This window comes from Diadema antillarum, unplaced genomic scaffold (genome assembly GCF_040938485.1).
Source record: "Diadema antillarum isolate AM-2024a unplaced genomic scaffold, OU_Dant_1.0 scf00000017, whole genome shotgun sequence".
In the NCBI taxonomy this organism is placed as follows: domain Eukaryota; kingdom Metazoa; phylum Echinodermata; class Echinoidea; order Diadematoida; family Diadematidae; genus Diadema; species Diadema antillarum.
In genome coordinates this window covers 2,032,301-2,056,134 of record NW_027270906.1, presented here as the reverse complement: position 1 = coordinate 2,056,134, position 23,834 = coordinate 2,032,301, and the positions used below count along the sequence as shown (strand labels likewise).

Below are 23,834 nucleotides of genomic sequence, written 5' to 3'. Positions count from 1 at the left end.
TCTTGTGTGCAACGTGCACACAGTTAGTTACAATGTACCTGTGTGACTCAAAACGGTGTGACTACTGCATGCACTGTTTTGAAGTCTCGGCAGCCAGAATGACCCAAACTGGCCCCCCGGATAACTCGACCCTAAAAAGTACGGGCCAAAACGCTGGACAGCGCGGCCGGGGTTTGAAACGTTTGCAATACGACAAAAATCTCGACCCGATTTACTTAGTATATAGTAACCAGACGAAAACAAACTTTTTCCTTGAATGTGGGAGTGGTGTGCAGTATTACATAGGGCCTTAAGTTAGAGGGAAAAATGTTTCGCGAAGATTTTCACTCAATTCCTTACTCGGGTGGTTGGGTGGCTTTGGGTGGCTCTTGTTGACTGGGTATATGTAGGAACCAGTGTTTGACAGAACAGGGTTACACAAATGCATGTTATGGTATTTATCATCATATCAAATGCATGTGAAGGGATTTCGTAGTAGGATAGTTAATAGAGCGTAGAGAATATAATCATTCTACTCACCATTCGTTGATTCTATAACACACAATATCTCCCGCGTTGCTGAGCTGCGCCTGGAGTCGATGTTGCAGGAAATGGTCCTCCAATAATTGAAAGTTCAGTTATTGCACTTCTCCCGTTTGGTAAATACACAAGAACATAACGCGACGCAAAATTGATTCCCTGAAGTAGCACAATGATGAAATGACACAATGTTGAATGCTCCACGAGACGGCGAAATTAGAGATGGAAAGGGAAATTGATAGATTGAGAGAGAGAGAAGTTCCGTGCTTTCACGTCGAAAGCTGGTCAAGAGGTGTGGTGTGCGTGAAAAGTTGATTTTTGTGAATGGATTTGTAACATGCGTGCGAAACTCCTTCGAGACGTGGAGCGAAGAAAGAAGGAGATTGGTTAGAAAGGATGTCCATCTCGCGTTATCATGGTGACCGTAGGAGTGACCGAAGGTGAAGTTACGTTGTTCGCGAGGAATGTTCGGACAGAATAGGGAGCTTTAGATTTTAGACGCGCGGACGTTCAAAGGAAAAAAAAAACATGCTCTGAGCTTGCGCAGTAGCGCGCGTAAAGTCAATCTATTTTTAGCTTGCGTCGCCTGTGTTGTTTACTACGCGTACTGGGCTATTTTCACGTCCGCACAGTTTGCGACGCAGAGAGCTTATCATAATGGGGGCACGATTGTATTTTTTATACGTTGCGTCCCAGTGTAATCTAAAGCTACTTTTCCACACGACGCAGGGAGAGGAGAACGTCCAGCGCAAGCGTCGGCTCAAACGTCCGCGCGTCAAAATCTAAAGCTCCCTATTTATGAGTACTCGCGATACAGAGGACCAGAGCGATCGTAAAAATGTGCTTGTATTACGCTGGAAGAGTGACCCTTGATGGCGGATACGGTCAGCGAGTGGACGAAAACAAGTCTTATAGTGAGAAAATGAAAGCATGACTCATTGTGCTGCTACACATGCTTCATGAACATTACTAGATAGATTAACGATAGATTTTATTGACTCTTCCGACCCCATTCCGGGGTATGAAAGTACAACACATAAATACAAGATGGGATGGTCATTACAACAACAAAGAATACATGTTTGTGATATATTACAATGATGTATATAAAATAGTCTATACCTATACAGTGATATACAAATTGGCAAGCAAAGTTAACTAATCGTATGAACCATCGAATTACGACCAAACAATCGTAACATACAAAACTATAGATCGAGTATCACGGGATGCTTAATTTTTCTACCACTACGAGTTACAATAATATTTTCTTGACTAAAGTACACTCAGCTTGTTCAGGCTTCTGCAAATTTGCAAAATATGACATGATCAGCGTCACAAATAATACTAATCTTTTAAGCTGTCCTAAATGCGAACATGAAAATAAAAAAGTGGACATGTGTACTGAGCAAGGACGTTCAACCAAATAATGACTGCTTAAATATAACTGTCTTTCCTTTTCAAAGAAGGGGCATACGAAAACATATAGTGAAATTCATCACCTGTTTCATGTCTATCACAACAAGGGCATTGAACATCCCTTTCATTAAATTAATGATTGTACAAATCTTCTATTATTAAGTGGCAACTGATTTGACCTACATCTAAAACGGCTCAATGAAATTCCATCCCTCTTACTCAACTGGACTAAATACCTTTCAAAGAGACTATTCGTCTTAAAAATCCTATAATTACTATAGTGTTACTGGCCATTTGGTTACCCACGAGCCACCCAACCACATTTCTATATACCAAACTCGACAACTGAATCCCATCGTCAGTTCGTTCTTTCAGATACGGAGAACAGTATATATAGGGAATTAGAATTCCCTGTCCTCGGAAATTATTTCAATGCCATCGGTGGGAGCCTTCTTCAGTAATCGACTGAGATGACGGTTGATAACAGTGGGTAGTCTTTATTCTCCGTATATTTGCTATCTATGTATGGCTTATGTGCTAAATATTTGTAAATTCAAACTTTATCATAATATAACACTCCAATGGACAAACAGAGTTCACCTGTAGAACTCACCACGGAACAGCGGCCTGGACTCGGAAGTACAGTATATAATATATAGATAACGGTAGTATAATAGATGGGGGGGGGGGGGGGGTGGCATGGTTAATTATTCCCCCGGGTTTCGGGGGGGGGGGGCTGTAATTTTTATGAGTGGTACTAGTATTCTTTTTATTTCAGTACAATGTACTAAAAATGCAAAGCTCCCTTGTATGGGACTGGGGGGGGGGGGGGGGAATACCCTCCCACACCCTGTCCTGGGCTTCCATCATCAGCCTATAGATTGATAGGGCCTATATTATGGAGATTGACCAAAGGGCCGGGGTGGATGTATAAACCTTTCGATTTTTATACTGAAATTCAACAATCTTCTGGTGGACATGATTTTGAGCGAATATCTGGAAACTCTTCAATCAAAAGAAAAATGAAGACGATCAAGGCAATGGCAATGGTATCTTATTACATTCCGTATCTGCATCTTCACCGTACACTGCGAAGACACGCATGCAGAAAAGGAGATGACGGATGTGTCCTCCCGTTCGCAATCCCCGAATATTATTTTTTCTTACTTTTTTATTCAAAAGTGCCAAAATATTTTTCCAGAGAGTGTTACATAACGTTAAATTACATTTCGAAAATGCAAGATCTCCCCCGTGTGGAAGAGTGAAAATATTTGTATCAAATTCGACCCTCAATTCGCATGTCATTATGATAAGACACAGCACGTAGAGCTGGGTCGAATTCTTTCCACGTCGAGTTGTCTAGCGGCCTCCACAGTTCCCACCATACCATACCACACAGTTGAGCGAGACGATTTTGTATGCTTGTTGAATGTTGCATGGAGTGTAGGGCACACGCACGATGCGCAGTAAAGACACATAAATGAACTGAACACGTGCACACTACCGAATTACGAACGAAGGGTGCGAAGCATAACCATTTTTAGATTGATGATCATGGATACGCCTGCGAATTCTGCTATCAGCAGAGACAAGGTAATATTCTGCTTGCATGATTTAAAGTCTATTTTAGTTGATTATTTGATTCATCAACACGCTGTGCGGTGTGCTCACGTCCGCGCTCGCTCGGTGATTTGTTTCTCAACCTGCCGATTCTGATCACTCTAGTCCCACATATTGAAATGCATGTTAGGGCTGGAGATGAACACAATTAAAATTTATGCATTATTCATTCATTTATTCATTTATTCAAGATTTCATGCGTGTTCACAAAATAGGAATGCATACAAATGTATGCAAGTACATCTCATATAGCCAAGACAGAATACAATAACTATAGATCTACCAAGAAGCAGTTACAGGATAGTATACTTTACAATTCCACTAAGAGAGCTAAATTCAAGGTAACGAACACGCAAAGGAATTGCAACATAAGTTTAAAGCTTGAAAATCGTTGCAACCCCCGTGCACACAAGTATATGCTTGATAGGAGTGGGGGGGGGGGGGTATTTACAAAGAGAGCATGGGAACATGAGGGGGAAAGAAGAAATGCATGTGTGGTGCCTATTTGTCCTGTCGGACATTGACAAGAGAGAGCAAGAAAAAGTTTAAAGTGTCAAGTCATTATAAGCAAAGTATACTGATTAAATTGATTAAATTTCTCATAAATCCCAATCAAGTGTCGATTTCAGGGGAAATATATGATCACAGCAAGTTTAATAGTTGATAGTATCCAGGAGTTCAGCGTGAAGCTGATAATAGAATATGTTTGATCGACCTTATGAAAGTAACTATTTTTTGTAAATTACGAACATGCTGAGATAGCGCATTCCAGACATCAGGACCGCTATGTCTGACTGATTTATAGGCTAGTGCAGTACCAGGGTTCACTAAATGTATATCTGATGCTTGTCTCGTGGGATACGAGTGAACTGCATTATTGACCAGGACCATGCATACTGACCGGGTCGCGGGGTCAGTGTTAATTTACATGTATGTACCTAAATCTGGTCTTGATAAAAATAATATTGTCACACGTATGTATATGATGTCTTGTCTCTATAAGACTCCAGAGAGCTTCGCTTTCGAGATATTGCCCAGGCCATGTCATGTATGTTGAACACAGTTGTAAGTGTTGGTCATTGATGATTGATGCATGGCCGATGGGATGGGGACTATGACTGATCATGATGTTGATATGACTAATGAGGTGTGTGTGTTGTGCATAGAAACGTGACTGTTTGTAATGATTGAATTGAAATTCGTCATCAGCATATTAACAGAATTGAAATATTACCAGGTGATTACACACACCCAGTAACACTTTTTCTTTGTGAAAACTTATTCTCAAGTTTTCGTTACTATTCTTGAATTGCAATATGTCATTTGGTATCTGTCATATTTTTATGATCTACTTTTAGGTGAAGGAAGCTGCCACAGCACTGATCGCCTTTCACAAGTCAAAGCAGAATGCGGACGAAATTATGTTTGGCGAGGCCCTGAAGATTCAGCTCCAAGTCTCTGTGTGGAAGATCACCACAAAGAAAAGCAAGACACATCAGATGTGAGACCCAAGCATGCATGTCTTAGTTTTGTTTTTGTTGTTGTTGTTTGTTTGTTTGTTGTTGTTTTTTAGTGGGAGGGGCTATGTCTAGGACTGTGGCACTCTGTGCAGTTTTATGTTTCTGTAAATGCCAAATATTTCGTGGGCACATTTCACGAAATCAGGTTTACATTCAATTTGGCAGGTGGTTATATTCATAATCAAAATCACCTGTATAAGGAGAAAATGGTACAGTTAAACTCGCATAAGTCGATCTTCTCGGGACTGAGCAAAACACATCGACTTAGGCGATTTTCGACTTGTGCGTAAGTAAAAAAAAATCGACTTAACAACAGTTACACAACACGTACATTATGTATAAATGTATGACGTTGTCTGCTCTGGAGCCGAGAGCTAGAGAGGTGTGTCGCAGCACGGGTCGCCCGGCAGGGCCGCGGCTAACTTTGCATGGACAGTGTAATTTACAGTATTGGCATGGGTCCGATTACTTTACACCCTTGTTAAACCTTGGGGAAGTGAATATGAACGATATTTGAGCAGTGATTGATTCCAGTTTACCATACCGTGGCTTGGAATGCGTGTAGAGGTGTAATTCTGATTTACCCGTGCCCGTAACTTTCCCCCTACTTTCCGCTCTGAAAACTCAGCAGCTTCATCCATCCACTGCACAGCGCAGACTGCAAACATACACAGACTATACACAGTGCAGTCGCTGTACGCATAACTATACACAGCCCAATAGCTGTACGTACGTAGCGCGACAGGGCTGTACCAGCGGACCTCCAAACACGAAGAGAGTTCAACAATCGCATGCGATCGCTTTGAATTTTGAGACTTTAGATCGTTTTTTTTTTTTTTTGTCACCTGTCTGGTCGGACTAGGTCTTATGTAAACAAAAACTGGCGTCTCGTGATTTTGACAGTGATTTATTGCACAGTAAAATCTTATTCGACTAGGCACAGTGAATTTAATGGTTTTTTCCGTGACAGTGTTCTTGGAATTTCATCGACTTAGGCGAGTATTCGACTTGCAAAATTCGACTTGTGAGTGAATTAATACGTGTAGGTAAGTCAATGGGGAAAAATTGGGACTTTTTAAAATCATCGACTTGCGCGATTATTCGACATATGCGATGTCGACTTAGGCGAGTTTAACTGTATAAAGTTTGTGATAGGAAAAGACCACAAAAAAATGAAAGACCATCATGATTATTAATATTGTGGTTGTCTCAGTGATTTCCAACTTAAAACAGTGAATATGTCAACTTGCGAACTAGCCTTGGCATGAATTCTCCCTCCATTTGCTTCCACAATATATTCCTTCTTTAGATTAAACTCAGATACACTGTATCAGTAAACATAGTCCCTACTCAGTGGCTACATTATTGCATCAGATGCCTAGTGTGCTACGTTTTTGACATGCATTTTTTACATGAATGCAAAATTTCACTCACTTCATTTTGTTAGATTAGCACGCAAGATTTTGAGTGCATGAAATTTCACTGGACTGTTTGATTCAATTTGTCTTGTCTTAGTCACTAATAATACTGTATTGGTATCATTATTGGTCACCATAATCTGTTCACATTCTTGTCTTACAAGATCTTATAAGGCAATTTCATCAGCTAGGCTTGATTATTCGGATCACTAAAAATATAGCGATTGAATTATTCAGTACCATCTAATTATAGTAGAGCAGATAAGCCGAAGAATTGTGCAAAATTTGACTAAAGCGTGAAACTTTCACCATTGTTAGTACATGCTATAAGATTAATTTTAAGATCGGGAGGTAAGTCTGAATTGACCTCTGATGACCTCTAGAGGTCAATGACCTCAAAATCCAAGAAAATTGATATTTTGCGTCATTGGTTAATGATAAACACAGTAATGATGTACTAAAACTTAATTTTTGTCACAGTGAAATTGTCTTTATATTCCACAGAGCCCTGACAGGTTTCTATCTTTGACCTCTGATGACCTGCAGAGGTCAATGACCTCAAAATGTCAGAAAATTGATATTTTACAGTCAGTCCGCAGCGCGTGCGATAATGAGGCACAAACGACAATTTATTCAGAATCACGTTTGCGCAGTTTGTGCCCTTGAGACTGACGAGATTTCGCGATACTTTGCGAGAGTTTTTGCAGAGGTCGCAATAACAGCTTTCATAGCTTTCGCAGTGCATTGTTTGACCCAGGATGGTTGGGTAGGTTATAGAGCTGATTATGCTCATTAATTTGATACCTAGTTTCCCTATTTTTGGTCTCAATATAGTAGTCCATTTTAGCATCAAAGTAAACGATTATTTTGCCAGTGTTCAAGAAGCTTTTAGATCATAGTTTGATGTTTTGCTAGTTCCTGACTGGTATTGAAAATAGATCTCCGTAATTTCTTCGATTTCACAATCGTGAAACTTGAGTGAATATGATCAATTAAAAAACGAAGAGGGGCACCATTTTTAAGGTTGTGAATTTTCCTGTTGAAAACAAGGCAAATTATGTTTTCTTACCAGAAGTGGGGTAGTGAATGAACACGCGTGGAGTGTGTTGTTGATACCCAGACAATGGTCGTGGACAATGACCAGGATCAAATGAGGATTGGAATGCTTCATGAGGAATTCCACTATCGCAGCTAGTCTTTGTTCATTCTGAAATGTGGTGTGTGCAAGCACATGGAAACATGTGCTTACTTCATTCATGTGCATGCATTTCACCCTGTGTCAAGAATTCAGACTAGCAGTGCTCAGGGCAATCCACATGAATAATTGATAAAGCATTCATGTGCCTTGCAGCAGAGCTCGGGACAGGTGGTAGCCAGGTCCATTGTTCAGGGTCATTGTAAGTGCACACTCACATACACATCATTGGTTTCTGTGTAAAGTTCAAGTTTTGTATAGAGAGTGAAAATTCGATCACAATCTGGAACCTAACATTCAAAAAAAAAATCATGGATTTCATGAAACTAATATAGGCTTTCATTTTCAAAATACCTCCAACTCAATTGTACACTATTCAGCTATTACTCATATCAATGACACTTCTATCTGATACATAGTTTTTGAACTCACAGCATTGAGTCAGCAGCCAATGGATACTGCTCAATGCGACACGCCGCATCCTGCGACAGATTTCGACCAATCACAGACCCAGAATTCCGGTGCGAATGCGAGGATAATCTTTTTAAACTCGACGCTAGACATGTCTTTGAATTTTGCTAGTTCCTGACCGGTATTGAAATGAAGATGAGAAAACTTGCCCTTATTGTGATACTATATAATTTAGCGGACATAGTCTTCACCATATTTTAGAGGGGCATGAAAGATTTCAGGTTAGTTTTTTGGCGTCAAACGTGAAAGAATATTTTTGAATACAATACCGAATTCGAGAGAGATTTTGATATTCTATATTCTTCTTTTCCATTTTATTTTGATCATGAGCATATTTGCTAATTTTTTCTCTTTTAGTCAATACTAAAAGTGTCGAAAACTGACAAGAAATACTCGTTCTACACGGATTTATTCATGACCATGTATCTGCTCATTACGTATGCAAGCACCGCTCAGCCGTGCATACGACTTGAATAAATATGTGCGTTTTCGCTCACGCTGCGGACTGACTGTTTAACGCGTCACTCATAACTGAAACACGATAATTATGTACTACAAACTAATTTTTGTAAGAGGAATTGCCTCATTGTTCCACTGAGCCTTTCGAGTCAGATTTCTACCTTTGACCTCTGATGACCTCAGATGACCTATGATGAGGCCAATGACCTCAAAATGTCAGCACATTGATATTTGGTGCAATTGGTTGATGACAAACATGATTTAGATGTTATATTCATTTGTATTACAATTGAATTGTTTTCCTATTCCACAGAGCAAGAGAAATTACTCACGTGTCTCTACCTTTGACCTCCGAGGAAGGTGACAGGTCAATGACCTCAAAATATCAGAATATTGATATTCTATCGATAGTCAATGGTCAACTTTGTAATACCCGATGTACAATCATTTATGCTATAATAGAAGAATCTTGTCATTCCATGGAACATTGGTCATTAGCCTGTGCATTATATCCAACTTTGACCTCTCAGGACAATGAGAGGTCACTGAGGTCACATGTGTAGGCTTACCTATATTGATGTTTGGCTTCATTGGTGTAATCGTAAATGCTTAATCATGTACAAATCACGCATTGACGTTTTGATCAAAGTATGTATGCATATTCCACAGAGCATTGGTTTATACATGTAGTAACAGGTCTCTGGATTGTGAGAGGTCAATTACTTCAGAAATAAAGCTTAAGTTTCTTGAGTGATGGCAGTGACCTCAAATATAACTGTTATGTTTGGGTTAGTTATGAAGACTAGCAAATATACGCAAATATGGTCATTATCTCGACACTCGAGGAAAACAAGGCCCACGAGACTGATATACAGAGTGTTTAATCTATTCAGTGTAAGTCTCATAGATTTTTTCCCCCATTTGTCGGACTCATTATGGGACTGGTTTGCCTAAGTGTCAAGCTCATGGGCAATATTTGCATAGTTTCCAGCTGGTGGGCCTGTATTGGCCAGTGTAAAGCTGGTGGGTTGTTACAGTATGACTGCGATGAATGACTCATGGTCCTGGAGTATACAGTCCACAGCTGCGACATTATGGACCATCTTGAAAACTTCGACATACTGTGAGGCCCAACATGCATTCCACATGAAGTAATCCTGTGTATTGCAACTAGCTATCGCCATCCGAGACCTACCCAGGGAATAGATAAGCCTTCATGGCAAACCATGGAGAAAGCGGATTGTGCAAAATATTTTGGAGTTCCAATAGGAGGCTCAGCTGGAATCAAATCGCCACAGCAGCTTAAAAAGGTTATACTTCAACCAAAGACTCTCTCCAGATGAAGATACGAGTATCATAAAGTTCAGGTGTTTTGCTACTCCATGCCGCTCAGGACTGTCCTGGAATATGCATGCATCATCTGGGATCCATTCACCCAGGTGAAACATCATGAAGTTTGGAATGATCCAGAGAAGATACGCACTCTTTAGCAGCTGCAATGACCATCATATGCAAAACAAGCAGTGTTACCGCCACACTTGAAAAACAAAACCAACCAAAACAAAACAAAACTACAATGGCAATCCCTGTAAGAAAGTACAGCACAGGCAAATTCAGCGATGATGTTTTGCATCAAGAACCCCACAATATCCACTCCGCAGGAAGTTGTGGCTCTATTGCTGCATTCTTCAAAAAGGGCAAATGACCAAAAATGTCAGGCATCATTTGCAAGAACACAAAGTAGGCCTACTCCGAAAAAAGGTGGCGGCTACTCTCGGCCACTGTCTCTTGTATCTCTTTGAAACACTTCAGGAGATAGATACTCAATATTCAGCTCTGTTATTAAAGATACATATGTCTCTCTTTTTGTTTTTGCATTTGTTTGTTGTTTTTTGCTTCATATAGCTCTTTGGATACCTTCTTTAACCAATTAAGAAAAGGCTGCATGGCAGAATATCACAAGATTACACAGTATAATGAAGAAGAAGAAGAAGAAGAAGAAGAAGAAGAAGAAGAAGAAGAAGAAGAAGAAGAAGGAGAATAGGAAACGAGATCTGCTGTCAATGATGCAGAGCCAATACCAATCAGTTCCATGGCAGATCTTAGTCGGCACTGCAAAGGTTTGGATGTCTCTCTCTGTTGACAAAGGATATTCTAAAGCTCCAAGTAAGTCCATGGGGTGGTTTACATTGTCTGGGCATAGAGGGTTGGGTTGGGTATATGAGGATATGATGCTTTGTTATAACAATTAGGTCTGAGATATCTGTTTTTCTATGTTTGTTTTGACCATCCCGCATGGATCTCCAACGAAAAGGAATGATAATGTGTTAGACCCAGCCGCCACCGTGTTTTTTCAATAGATTTTGATATTACAGTGTAGTTGAGAAAAAAGTAACCGCTCATTGTCCTAGATGGAAGTCAAAATTGAACTGTGTGTGGAATACTCTGCATACAATTTTGGACACACACACACACACACACACAAAATGCATTTTAAAAAAAATAGAATTATTATTTCATAAGCAGCTAGCCATTACAAACCAATGAGACCAGACATCAATATTCTTACATTTTGATGCATATCTTTCAATATCCTCCAGAGGTCAGAGGATCATCGCTAATGTTCATGTGAAATGAGTACACGCCTTTTGAATTGCTCACTTTTATTGCTATAGAAATACACAATATGTGCATCATGTCAATCATTAGATATTGTATCAGTTTCATTTTCAGTCTTGGATTATTTTTTCTATGTACAAATAAAATCTTGGCAAAGTAAACAACTTTCACATCAAAATATAAACGAGAATACTAAAAAAGAAATAGATGTAATAACGTGCAAGGCAAATACCAAGCCTACATCATCTTAAGGTATACAGGTGAAGGAAATCACCTTATCGATAAACAATTTACTTGACTGGGATAGCGACCACTGAACAATATTGTTTCTTAAAACTCTCTCTTCTTTTCAACAAGTGGAATAAAACACATGCACATACCGGGGCATCAGTTTGGAGGAGGGGTGGGGTGGTGGCAGGGATAGTTGACCCCCACCCCATTAAATTCTGAGATGTGGACTATGTTTTGTTGTTGTTAGTTTTTGTTGTTGTTTTTTGCTTTTTGCTTTTTAGACAGAAAACTGCCCAAGTTTTTCACTTTAAGTGTGCATCGGATTGTTAAAATTTAATTCTGAAATGCAAAATCTCCCTTCTGTGAGAGGGGATATCTCCTTTCGATAGACTCCTTCCCCCTGCTTGGTTCCTTCCACAGATATAACATACTTTGGGGAATGATAATTTCCCTTATTCTATGAAAAATGTTTTTAAGAGATATTTTTATTTGAATTCCAAAGATGAAAAGGCTTTCCTATATATGCACGATTGTTCATTTTGGAGGGCAAGAGGCATTTGCCCCGCCTCCCGAGAAAATATGGGAGGGGGAATGGTGGGGACATAAAACTTTGCCTCCAAGTATTTCCTGAGATGGAGATTTTTTTTCTTCACTTTTTTGACAGAAAATGAATTGTCACTGAACATTTCAGCTATAGTATGCACCAGATTAAAAGGCAGAATCTCCTTTGCATACCCCCTCCCCCACACTATCTTTCGTTATGTCCCCTTCCATATACGCTCAGTGCTTTTGTCCCATTTTTGTCCCCGCCGAACGAGTTCGAGCAGGGGACTATGAAACGGGCTCCGTACGTGTGTGTGTCTGTGCGTCCGTGCGTCCGTCCGTCCGTGCGTCCGTCCGTGTGTGCGTCCGTGTGTGATCAAAATGTTCAATTTGCTACTTCTCTGTCATTTATGAGCCAATTTTGATTCTCTTTGCTTTATATGATAGCACTACATGGGAGCTCTAAAACTTCTACACAGAATTTCAGTTGTGACCTTTGACCTTGACCTTTGACCTATATTGTACATTTTGCTACAAAATGCTACTCCTTCGCCATTTCTAACCCGATTTCGATTCCGTTTGCTTTATGTGATGGCACTAGGTGAGGGCTTCAAAACTTCTACACAGAATTTTGACCTTTGACTTCTTTGACCTTTGACCTTGATTTTTGACCTATATTGTACATTTTGCTACAAAATGCTACTCCTTCGCCATTTCTAACCCGATTTCGATTCCGTTTGCTTTATATGATGGCACTAGTTGAGGGCTTCAAAACTTCTACACAGAATTTTGACCTTTGACTTCTTTGACCTTTGACCTTGATTTTTGACCTATATTGTGCATTTTGCTACAAAATGCTACTCCTTCGCCATTTCTAACCCGATTTCGATTCCGTTTGCTTTATGTGATGGCACTAGTTGAGGGCTTCAAAACTTCTACACAGAATTTTGACCTTTGTCTTCTTTGACCTTTGACCTTGATTTTTTACCTATATTGTACATTGGCTACAAAATGCTACTCCTTCGCCATTTCTAACCCAATTTCGATTCCATTTGCTTTATGTGATGGCACTAGGTGAGGGCTTCAAAACTTCTACACAGAATTTTGACCTTTGACTTCTTTGACCATTGACCTTGATATTTTACCTATATTGCACATTTTGTTACAAAATGCTACTTCCGGCGGGGACATATATTACGCATCGCGTAATTTCTACTTTTCCTTGTTGTTCTATATCATCACAAAGTATGTACTAGATCTTTAATTTCAGTTCCGACATATTAAAGAAAATCCCTCTTGTTGGAGGGAGTAGTGTATCTTTCAATTAACAATCCCTCCTCGGTTTCTACCCTTAGATTTGGTACACTCCTTTTACTGATAATTTCCCAAATATTCCATCATAAATGTGTATACTAGATTTTTTTTTTTTACATTTCTATTCTTACTGCAAAGGCTCCCTCGCATGGGAAGGATTGGGGGACAGCCCCTTTCATACCCTCCTCTCGCTGTATCAACCTCTCCTCCATGCATTGATTATGGCTACACGTTTGGGTATGGACTTTTTTTTTCAAAATGGTAGTTCAGCCAAGAGTGGCACGAGATCATTGAATTGCAAACAAAAGAATGCAAAAGCTCCATAATGTGGGAGGGGGATACCTCCACCCACATCCTTCTGTCGATTGGTCTCCCTCCATAGATGGCTGACTTACTACACCTTTTTGATACAAATTTCGAGGTATTCCCTCAAAAGTGCCTGTGTGCCAGGTCGTTGAATCTCATTTCTCAAAATACAAGAGCTCTCTCGAATGGGAGTGGAATACCCTACCCTCGCCAACGCTGCGCTTGCTGGGTTCCCATCCATATAGACTTGGTACACCTTGGTGATCCATAATTTTCTAAATATTCCCCAAAACGTATGCATCAGATTCTTTAAAAAAAAAAAAAAAAAACTTCGTCTTTGGGAGGAGGGTAGGTGAGATGCACCCACACCCCATCAACTTCCGTATAAGTGATGACGCACACATTAAACAAGAGCTACACTGAATCACTGATTTCAGGTCTAAACCTGCAAAAATCCAATCCCACACCCACATCCTCCCCCTACCCCTCCGCTTCATTCCTTTGCACCATGAACTTATGCTTTTACATATTTTCCAAGTCCCCCCCCCCACGTGAAAACAGATCGACACCCCTTGCTCTGTGCACATACCCGACTTAGATAATTACCTGAAAAGTTCTGCGCAATGAGTAGCAACTTTTTTGGTAACAGAAATGCATGGTTTGTAAAGCCCTACATTATAAACAATCATTAACTATTAACTATCGCAATATCAATTTTAACATCCTCACATTTCATTCGAGGTATTTGACCTTGTGTGATTTTCATAGGTGAACGGTAATGGCTCGTTAATAAGCAGGGCCTACGAGTGCTCTCTAGAACATCATCATGTTTACCATTGATGATGCCAAACTATTCTAATATTTTGAGGTCGTTGACCTCTCGAGATCATCAGAGGTCAAAGGCAGAAACTCGTCTGTGTGCCTTGGAATATGAAGACGATGTCATTGTACACAGATATGCTTGTTTTGTACATCTTTACCATGTTTGACCTTTCACCAATGATGTCATACTTCAATATTCTGATATTCTGAGGTCATTGACCTCTCAAGGTCATCAGAGGTCAAAGGTAGAAACCTGTCAATGCTCTGTGGAATCAGAAAATGGTTTCCCTGAAGTATAGATGCATGTTTAGTGAATCATGACCACATATTATATCATTCACAAATGTCTAAAAACATCGATATTTTGATATTTAAAGTTCATTGGCCTCTGGAGGTCATCAGAGGTCAAAGGTAAAAACCTGTCAGTGCTCTGTTTAATCTGGAAATGATTTATCTGTGGTATAAATGCATGTTTAGTGCAACATAACCACATATATAATTCGCAAATGTCTAAAAACATCGATTTTCTGATATCTAAAGTACATTGACCTCTGGAGGTCATCAGAGGTCAAATCAGACTTACCTCCCGATCTTAAAATAAATCTTATGGTATGTACTAACACTGGTGAAAGCTTCATGCTTTAGTCAAATTTTGCACAATTCACGTGATTTTGAGGGCTTATCTGCTCTACTATTAAGTTTGTACTTATCGGTACCCTCATGCATCAATAGCACTCATCTAATTTTAATCCAAAAATGAGGTTACTGTTAGATTTTTGCCCAGGGTCGTGAGGCATTGATAAGAGCAAACCAGTGTTTACAACATTTTTTTTTTTTTTTTTTTGGGGGGGGGGGAGGGGGGCTGCAAACAAATATTGACTTTACAGCTCTTTGATTTGATTCCAGGTATACATATGTAAAGCAACGGTTTTATTTGTTGTAATTGTCTGTTTCCTAATCCAGCAAACTGCCCCACTGCCCTCACCCAGGCAGCCCTGGTGTGTGTCTCTTTGTCAAAGATGAACCCAACGTGGACTCCGAACAGTGCCAGCTAAACTATAAGGACAAACTGCGAATGGCTGGCATCACATGTGTCGATGAGGTTGGTAGATTGTCCCCAAGTCCTTTCCATGTTCTGCTGTCTCGGCTGCTGATTTCTCTCTGTTCTTCAGCATTACACTGTCTTCCATAGGCAGATGTGTTTCTTTTTCTCAGTTGAGCGAAGATATATAACTTCACATTCTCAGCATTGATTCTCTAGTTTCTTACTTTATCATTTAAATAGATGACTCCCGCAACAAACATGATTTATATCCAATGCCAAGATCCTGTTGAATTTGTGCATGTTTAGACCAACAGAGACTAATACACTCTGTAGAGTCTTGAAAGTGAGAAGAACCCAAGTGAGTACATATTGCATTATTGAATCACTGTAAGTAATGGTCTTAAAAAATTGCATGATTACAATTTGGAAAGTAAATGACATCTAGTCATATCCATTATCCTGAAAGAAAACCAAATCCATTTAAATTTTACAAAGTATTCCATGTGTAGATGGTCCTATTAAAAATATCACAGTATGGCATGAAAATCTGCCATTATCTGAAGGGATGAAATGTGAAATTCCTGTCTCCATTCCTCCTGCATTCAGTTTTCTATGATGAAAAGCATGAATATGTCTGGTCTCCCCGCACAGGTTATACCACTTAAGATGCTGAGAAAGGAGTACATCCCCTTCGAGGCGCGGCGGCGCCTCTCTAGGTCCTACAACCTCTTTCTCGCCGACAGCCGCATCTTTGGGATGCTGCACCCGCATCTTGGCAAAGAGTTCTACAAGAGGAATAGGTGAGAAAAAATTAGAGAGCTATGTGTAGGCAGTAGCTGGCAGTCCTCAGAATTGGAGGCTAGGCAAAGAATCCTCTTTGTGGAGGTTTGCAATGTCAAAGGAAGATATCTTACAGCCGATATCTTCAAGTTTACGTAGCAAGCCCACTCAATTTGACTTAGATTTATTCTTTATTGGTGGAGAATTGAGCAAAGAAAATGGGATTCCATTTTATTCTGTGGACAGCACTTGATTGTAAAGCACATATTAATATGTAGATCAAAACAAAATTATCCAGTGTTTAGAGTTTTTCTAGTTATAATTTTCAAGTATATTTGAGTCTCATGGTGAAAACATGCAAATCGTGATGTTTACATTGTCCAATATTAGTCTTGCACTTCAAAGCATTTCTCTTTTATTTCTTTTTTTTTGGGGGGGGGAGGGGGTTGGTAATATGAACATGTGATATTTTAGTTAATCTTGTTTTATGTTTTGATATGAAGGTGTGATATTTTGTTTAATCTTGTTTTGTTTTAATCGACCAGGTATCCAGTTACAGTCAACTTGGAGAAGAAGGATCTAAAGACAGAGCTTGAAACTGCTGTGAATGCCACCTACCTCATTCTCACCCATAGAGGGAGCTGCAGGTAATTTACCGTTAAGACATGTGTTGGTTCCACAGTGATGAACAAATAAAAACACTCTCAATACAGTGGACTCTCATTATAACGAAGTCCTCGGGACCGACAGTTTTCTTTCGTTATATCGAAATTTTGTTGTAAATGAACAATGAAATTACATAGAGTGGATATGTTGTGGCCTGAATTTTTACTTTGTTGTGACCGGAATTTCATTGTAACCATGTTCGTTAGGAGAGCACTGTATATTCTTTCCCCGTGTTATTATTGCTGCACTCAAAGACTACTGTAAAACATGATATATTCGCGGCATGAAATTTTCGCAAATTGGAGCTGACGGCCTTTTTCGTGGCATGAAATTTTCGCAAAGTGCCACTGGCGTTCAATGCATATAGTGTAAATAAGAACCTTCGCGTGCATTTTAATTTCGCGAATCTTGGCGCTCGCGAAATTAAAGTGCACGCGAAAATTCCTCGTTTTACAGTATCTGTTTGACCCATAAAATGATGGAGCAATCCATGAAATTTTCATGTCCAATATATCTTCCGAGTCATGTGATATTTGCATTTATATTCAACTTTTTGCATATCACTGGTAGCACGGTAACCATAGGCAATACGGCCATGCCTGCTGAGGCTGTGACAGACAACACCATGGCAACCATTGCCAGCCTCCAGAGATTCATCCCAGAGGGCCAGAGGAATATAAAGTCCATCTTTGTCCGAACGGAAAAGTCGGTCTCGCTTCCCGTCTACACATCTCTCATTCACGAGGAATGGGAACCTGTTGCTAAGGGTGATCAGGACAGGACAGTGGTGGATAATTCTGACATCACAAGATGTAAGACATGGCTCTGCTTATTTTTTTTTCTTCTTCCTTCGCAATCAATAGATGCATGGTTTTCACATTGCTATGTGTTATGGGGCCTGGACTATATGAAATCATGACCAGTTTTGGTACTTGAAGATTAAAGGACAAGTCCACCTTCATATACATTTGTATTGAGTGAATGCAGCAACATCAGTTGAACACCTCAGTGAAAGTTGGGGGGGGGGGGGAATCGGATGATCGTTATGAAGTTATGATTTTTATAAGTTTGTGCACATTCACTGCTGGATGAGAAGACTACTGCAGTTTATGATGTCACATACATAGAACGATATAAGGAAAATATAAAGAGAATTTCACAAAATTGTATTTTTTTAAAAAGGTGCACATTTGCTCGACTTGTCACTGACATATGTATGTTATGAGTAATATTATTCCCCCCTGCCTTCTGGAAGAGGCAAGTCAAGTGTTCTTTTGTAATGTGAGTAAAGTGAAAATATGTCAAATTTTAAAATATTTTCTTTATATTGTTCTACACGCATGTAATATCACATGGTGTAATAATCTCCTCATCCAGCAGTGACTGAGCACAAACTATAAAAATTGATATCTTTTGAATGGATTGTCCGATTTTCCTCAAATTCTCACTGATGTGTTCTACTATGTATTGCTGCATTCACTCAATCCACATGTTTTTGAAGGTGAACATGTCCTTTAATGAATGAGGCATGTTATAATGATATGTAGGACCTCCACTGAAGACAGAGTAAGGATTTAAGATTTGATTCTTTTTCAATGTTTGTAGAGTGTAACAGAAGTATTTTAAGGGCTCATAGACTGTTATGATGTAGCCATGTGGCAAAGTGAGTGAGAGTGACGGCTTGTAGACTTTTGTAGACCTTGTACAGGGGCGTATCCAGGAATTTTGTAAAGGGGAGGCGCCTTTACAAAATCAAGAGGGGATGCGCACCCGGTGCGTCCCCCTCTGGATCCGCCACTGTTGTAAATACTTCTCTATGACTGCTTCAAATCCACAGGGCAGACACCACTTACATGGGTCACAAAGGAAAGAAAATGGTGTCCAAGAGTACAGCAAGTGAAAAACAGGCGGAAACCCCCCTCCCCCCCCCCCCCAAAAAAAAAAAAACCAAACAAACAAACAAACAAAAGGACAAAAAAAACCTGTCAATGATCACACAGCTTCATCCCCTTATCAAAAGTTTATGCAACTTCTTCCTGCTAATGGAGACAAGTTACTCACCTACCTTTTCTGATGACTTGTATTTTTATTTAGTTTTGAACACTTGGTTGATTGATCATGCCACAGTCACTCTTGCATACTAGTTGCTAAAGATTTGAACAGGTCCACTTTATTTGCAAAAAAAAAAAGTTTATTTGGAACAAAGGCAAATATGAATACAGAAAGAAGAGTACATGTATGTGTGTCTCTTTGTATGCACCTGTATTTAATAGTTGTATGTCTTTATTTTGATGTGCAAATGTTGGCTATTTACAAGATGTGCTATGTCCCAATTTCCCGCGCCCTGTTCGTCTCCAGTAAACAGGCAGATGAGGTTGGAAGCCAAGAGAGCCAAGGCAAAGGCCAAGACAGAGACCCAGGTCAAGGCTGACCAGAAAGATGTCCAAGCGGTTTCAGAGAAGAAGAAGAGCCTCAAGAGAAAAAAACAGAAGGCGAGTGAAGCTGCCACGCCGGGAAAGGTGGCCAAGAAGTCAGGGCAGGGTAGCGTCGGTGGAGCGGGATTGCGGAAGCCGACCCCAAAAGTCGGGGGAAAGAAGAAGAAGAAATGAAGCAATTTTCATTCTCTCTTGGAACTGTCACTCGCATCTTGTATGTGGATTGAAGCCTTACATCATCTTTGTAAGATGCACTTCTTCTCCGGAATTATGCCATAGTGGTGTTTGAGCTGGCAAAAATTTTATTGACATTGATCTACTTCCATATATAGATACTTTTTTTTAATAGCTCTTCTTTTTTTTCCTTTTTTTTTACAATGCATTCAGGTATGTGATATTACGATTTTATCTTATTTTATATTATTTGCAAAATAGAAGGTATTTCATAATCAAAAGTGTTATTGCATATTCTTATTATGAATAATGATTAAAAAAAAGCATGCCAGCTGTAGCATTTATTGACTTTTGTTGGATATCTCTGTTCAAATGTGATTAAGGTTTGGAGTACTTCAAGCCTTTGGCAAAATTATTGAAAACAAAACAACTGTACTGTATGTCCCAACAAAAATTACAATCAAATTTTTGCATTGATAACACCCAATATAATTAATCTGTGTAAATGCTACTTCAAGGTCTTAGAATATAACATCTTAGCTCTATTTTGCAGAAAACCCCAGTCAATTTGGTTAAGCGGTCATAGAGAAATGTGGAATGTTGTAAAGCATGTCATGAGTCTGAGTCTTCCAAGTTTAGCACTTCGATGCTTTTGTGTGTGAATACAATATGAGACAGAACTTGGAGGGAAGAGATTCTTGACATCCTCTACAAAATACCTCATTTCTCTTTGACCACTGAAGCAAATCGAATGGGGTTTTCTGTAAGATGTGGGCAATGAGTTACCGGTATAGTTTCATACCCTGAATTTGTATTCGGATTGATTCACTATTTTTAAAGATATCATTAAGGAGGGTCCCATTGTAATTTTTTTTGGGGGGGGACATAGTACAGTCCCATATGCTTGAATAAGATGATGCAATTTTGATTGTTGCTACCAAGAGATTTAAATACCATCAACAGCATGATTGTACAGTCATTATCCTTCCATTACCTAAACTGACAGTGTGGTGTATGCTGTGCGAATTACCAGTGTATGTCTAGCATTTGTCTTGTCTTTTAATGATTCTCCCAAAAGAATGAGATAAAGAAGAATATTAATGGTTTTGTGAAAGGACGTTCACAAGATTATATGATGTTGGTAAAGTTTGTTTCACTGCTCTGCTTCATGCATTGCTGGCCGGATAACATATTTTATGGTCATTTTGATTATTTTAGATAGCACTTGGGGCAGCCTGTTTCCATTTAGTACCCTTACATTGATTTTTTTTAAATTTTTTTTTAAAGAATATGTTCAGGACAGAACCAAGAAATAGCACCACTACAGAGTACAAAATGCATGTGATAATATTATGTCACTGTAATACATGTATGTACGGTAATGTACATGTTCCTTGTGTTTCTGTTACATTATGAAACACAGTAAACCAACCCAAAACCTGTATCTTCCTTTTCCTCTGTTTGTCTGTCTGTTGCTCTGTCCTCTCTCTCTCATTCTTATCGCTCAACTTCATTTCTACTCATGCTGTTCAATATTCCGTCATCTGCTGTACAGAAAATGGAATGGAGTTAATAAGAATAAAAGAAGATATTCATGTAAAATATGTAACTGGTCATTTATTGCTCTGTGAATTCCCATGGTATGCAGCCAGAGGAACTGTCTGCTTTGAAGAAAAAAAAAAAAAGAAAACACAAGTTTCAGTGTGACAAGAAGGAAGTTCTTATCCGGGCTTGCCATTTCAATTCTATATTTATGCCAAAACTACAAGTACAGTGTACAAGCATACCAACATGGGGGGAACTCAATTAATTTCCAAATAAGCCATATAGGGAACAGTTACAGTTATACATTTGGCACACACGAGAAATGTCCACAGACTAAAACTTGCAGAAGTTGGACTTACTTTCACATAACAAATCAATCATCTGACTTTTCTATAAAAAAAGAAAGAAAAAAGATGGAGGTAATGTGGTAGGATGGAGAGTGAAGAGCAATCCATGTTGTGATACAATGGATAGGAAGGAAAGTGTCATACAGTAATTTTTTTTTTTTTTTTTCAGCAGAACATGTCCTTTCCATCAATGACAACACTCGTGTAAATAAGTCTCTGCCACTGAAAACCGAGAAGGCTGACAATAGAAACATTTTTGTTTTCTTCTGACCAGTGTGGTACTTGTCTGCTCAAATAAAGTCTTACATTGTGTATGACATTTTGTTGTGAGAGATACTTAAGAAGAATACAAAGTTTATCATTGCCCAGTTAGATTGGGGGAAAAGTCTTTACCTGTAATTGTATGTGTTTCATTGTAATGAATATTCTCTTGGAGCACAGCCTTATAAAGCAAAGGTTTTACTGTCCCATTTTTTTTTTGACAATCATGTTGCCAACACATGCATACAAATGTGTATATTTAAGATCTCATTTGACTACAAATAAAAGGTAAAGAAAAGATCAAGAGAACTATATCTATGGCACAAAATACAAAATGGCATCATGTAATTGCATTGCATGTTGAGGACCTACCAAAGGAATTACTAAAATGCATAGTTATGTAATCATTGTACTGTACTGACAATAAGACAAACAAATATCACAACTGTTTGCATGATAAATCTTACTACACTATGGAAGGAAAAAATATGATGCTTCTCTGCCCTAGATGTGAAATGTTTGATATCAAAACATGCTGAAACAGTGCATATACAGTGTACTGTAAAACATGATATATTCGTGGCATAAAGTTTTTCGCAAATTGCCAATGGCATTCAATGCATATACTGTACACAAAAATTCTTGCGTGAATTTAAATTTTGCGAATCTTGGCGAGATTAAAATGCACGCAAAGATTCCTGGTTTTACAGTAGACGAACATGTCTATCTCAGACTCCCTCAGCACACATCTAATTCAACCACTGCGTCGGATGAGCAATCAAACCTGCATCAGTGAAACCTGTCTGCCTTGCACATATGAACCATCCTCGGTGCAATCTGTGATCAAAGTATGGCTGTTAAAACAGGGCAGCCACCAGAAGTACTGACAGAATTGTTGATAACTACAGTATTCAACCAATCAAGTCCAGGGATCATGTTGTCCACATCAATTTGCCAACTCCGCATTTTTTTTCTTCCAAGTATTCAATCTCAGAAAAAAAAAGACTAAATGGACAAATTGGATTCTTTATATCTGCACAAAATTAAAAAAACAAGATAAAAGCTAATTCAAGAAAGAAGAAGGAAGCTGAATTGTCCAAAATGCATCGCCAATTTAGGGGTTGGTAATTAATATCTTTTTGGTAATTAATATCTTTTGATAATTTTGCAACCAAAATGAGCAATGGTATTTGACAAAATTAGATTCACAGAAAAAAAAAACAGCTTTTGTCCTCGCCAATTAAACATTAAACAATGAAGGCACTCCCATTATTAACAAACAAGGTTATAAAGAAATTCTCATTACAGTGGAGTAAAAATTCAGAACCCAAAATTATCATTAATATATCTTGTACATGCTTCTACATGTATCTCCATGTACTTTATTGTTTGGTTATAATGAAATTTTGATATAACAAAATAAAACCACCAGCCCTGAGGACTTTGTTACATGTATAATGGGAGTGCACTGTAGTAGATATCAAAATAAAGAGATACATTTGTAACAATGTCAAACCATATAAATGTGGTCCTGGGGCTGGATGAGTTAAACATGGGTACATGTGATAGCAAACATGACAGCTTCTTGCTGTACATATTCTTCTTTCACAATGGAAAGCTGCTAAACAACGACAGGACAACAATGTCCAATGAATGGCAGTTTCGTCAAGTCAAGGGGTAGAGCAACTTCTTGTTCCTACACAGTGGGTATCATTTGCCGATGCGCAAGCTGTAGACGCAAAGCAGTGCAAACATTTCCTTATTCATATCCAGCATTGGAAGAGAACAATACACTCTACTTAGAAGTTACACAGTTTATATTTTCAGCTGAAATACCATAAACCTCATGGTACAAAACAACAGCACAACACAGCAGATCTTCTGACGGATTCAAATGATTGTACAATACTAAAATGCAATTAAAGATTTGTGAGAGCATAATGAGATTAATTACAACTCCATTTTGTGATGTGAAACAAGTTTTTGGAAGAACAGCAATGTCTCAATTTGACCAGCACCACAGAACAAAAAGCCTGCAAACTAACATGGAAGTATTGTGCAAGACAAGTCTTACGAGGATATGTACACAACTGACAGGCTTAGAAAATTCAATAATCAGTCTTGA

At 38.9% G+C, this 23,834-nt stretch overlaps 1 protein-coding gene across 1 annotated transcript; it reads left to right on the top strand.

Annotated features, from left to right (window-relative positions):
- Positions 1 to 3,447: 3,447 nt before the first annotated feature.
- On the top strand, positions 3,448 to 19,556 carry LOC139725575 (ribosomal L1 domain-containing protein 1-like). Its single transcript, XM_071636668.1, has 7 exons — positions 3,448 to 3,531; positions 4,917 to 5,059; positions 15,420 to 15,558; positions 16,153 to 16,301; positions 16,827 to 16,928; positions 17,518 to 17,759; positions 19,306 to 19,556. Exons 1-7 carry the CDS (start codon positions 3,487 to 3,489, stop codon positions 19,554 to 19,556), a joined length of 1,071 nt encoding a protein of 356 aa, XP_071492769.1. The 5' UTR covers positions 3,448 to 3,486.
- Positions 19,557 to 23,834: the final 4,278 nt, after the last annotated feature.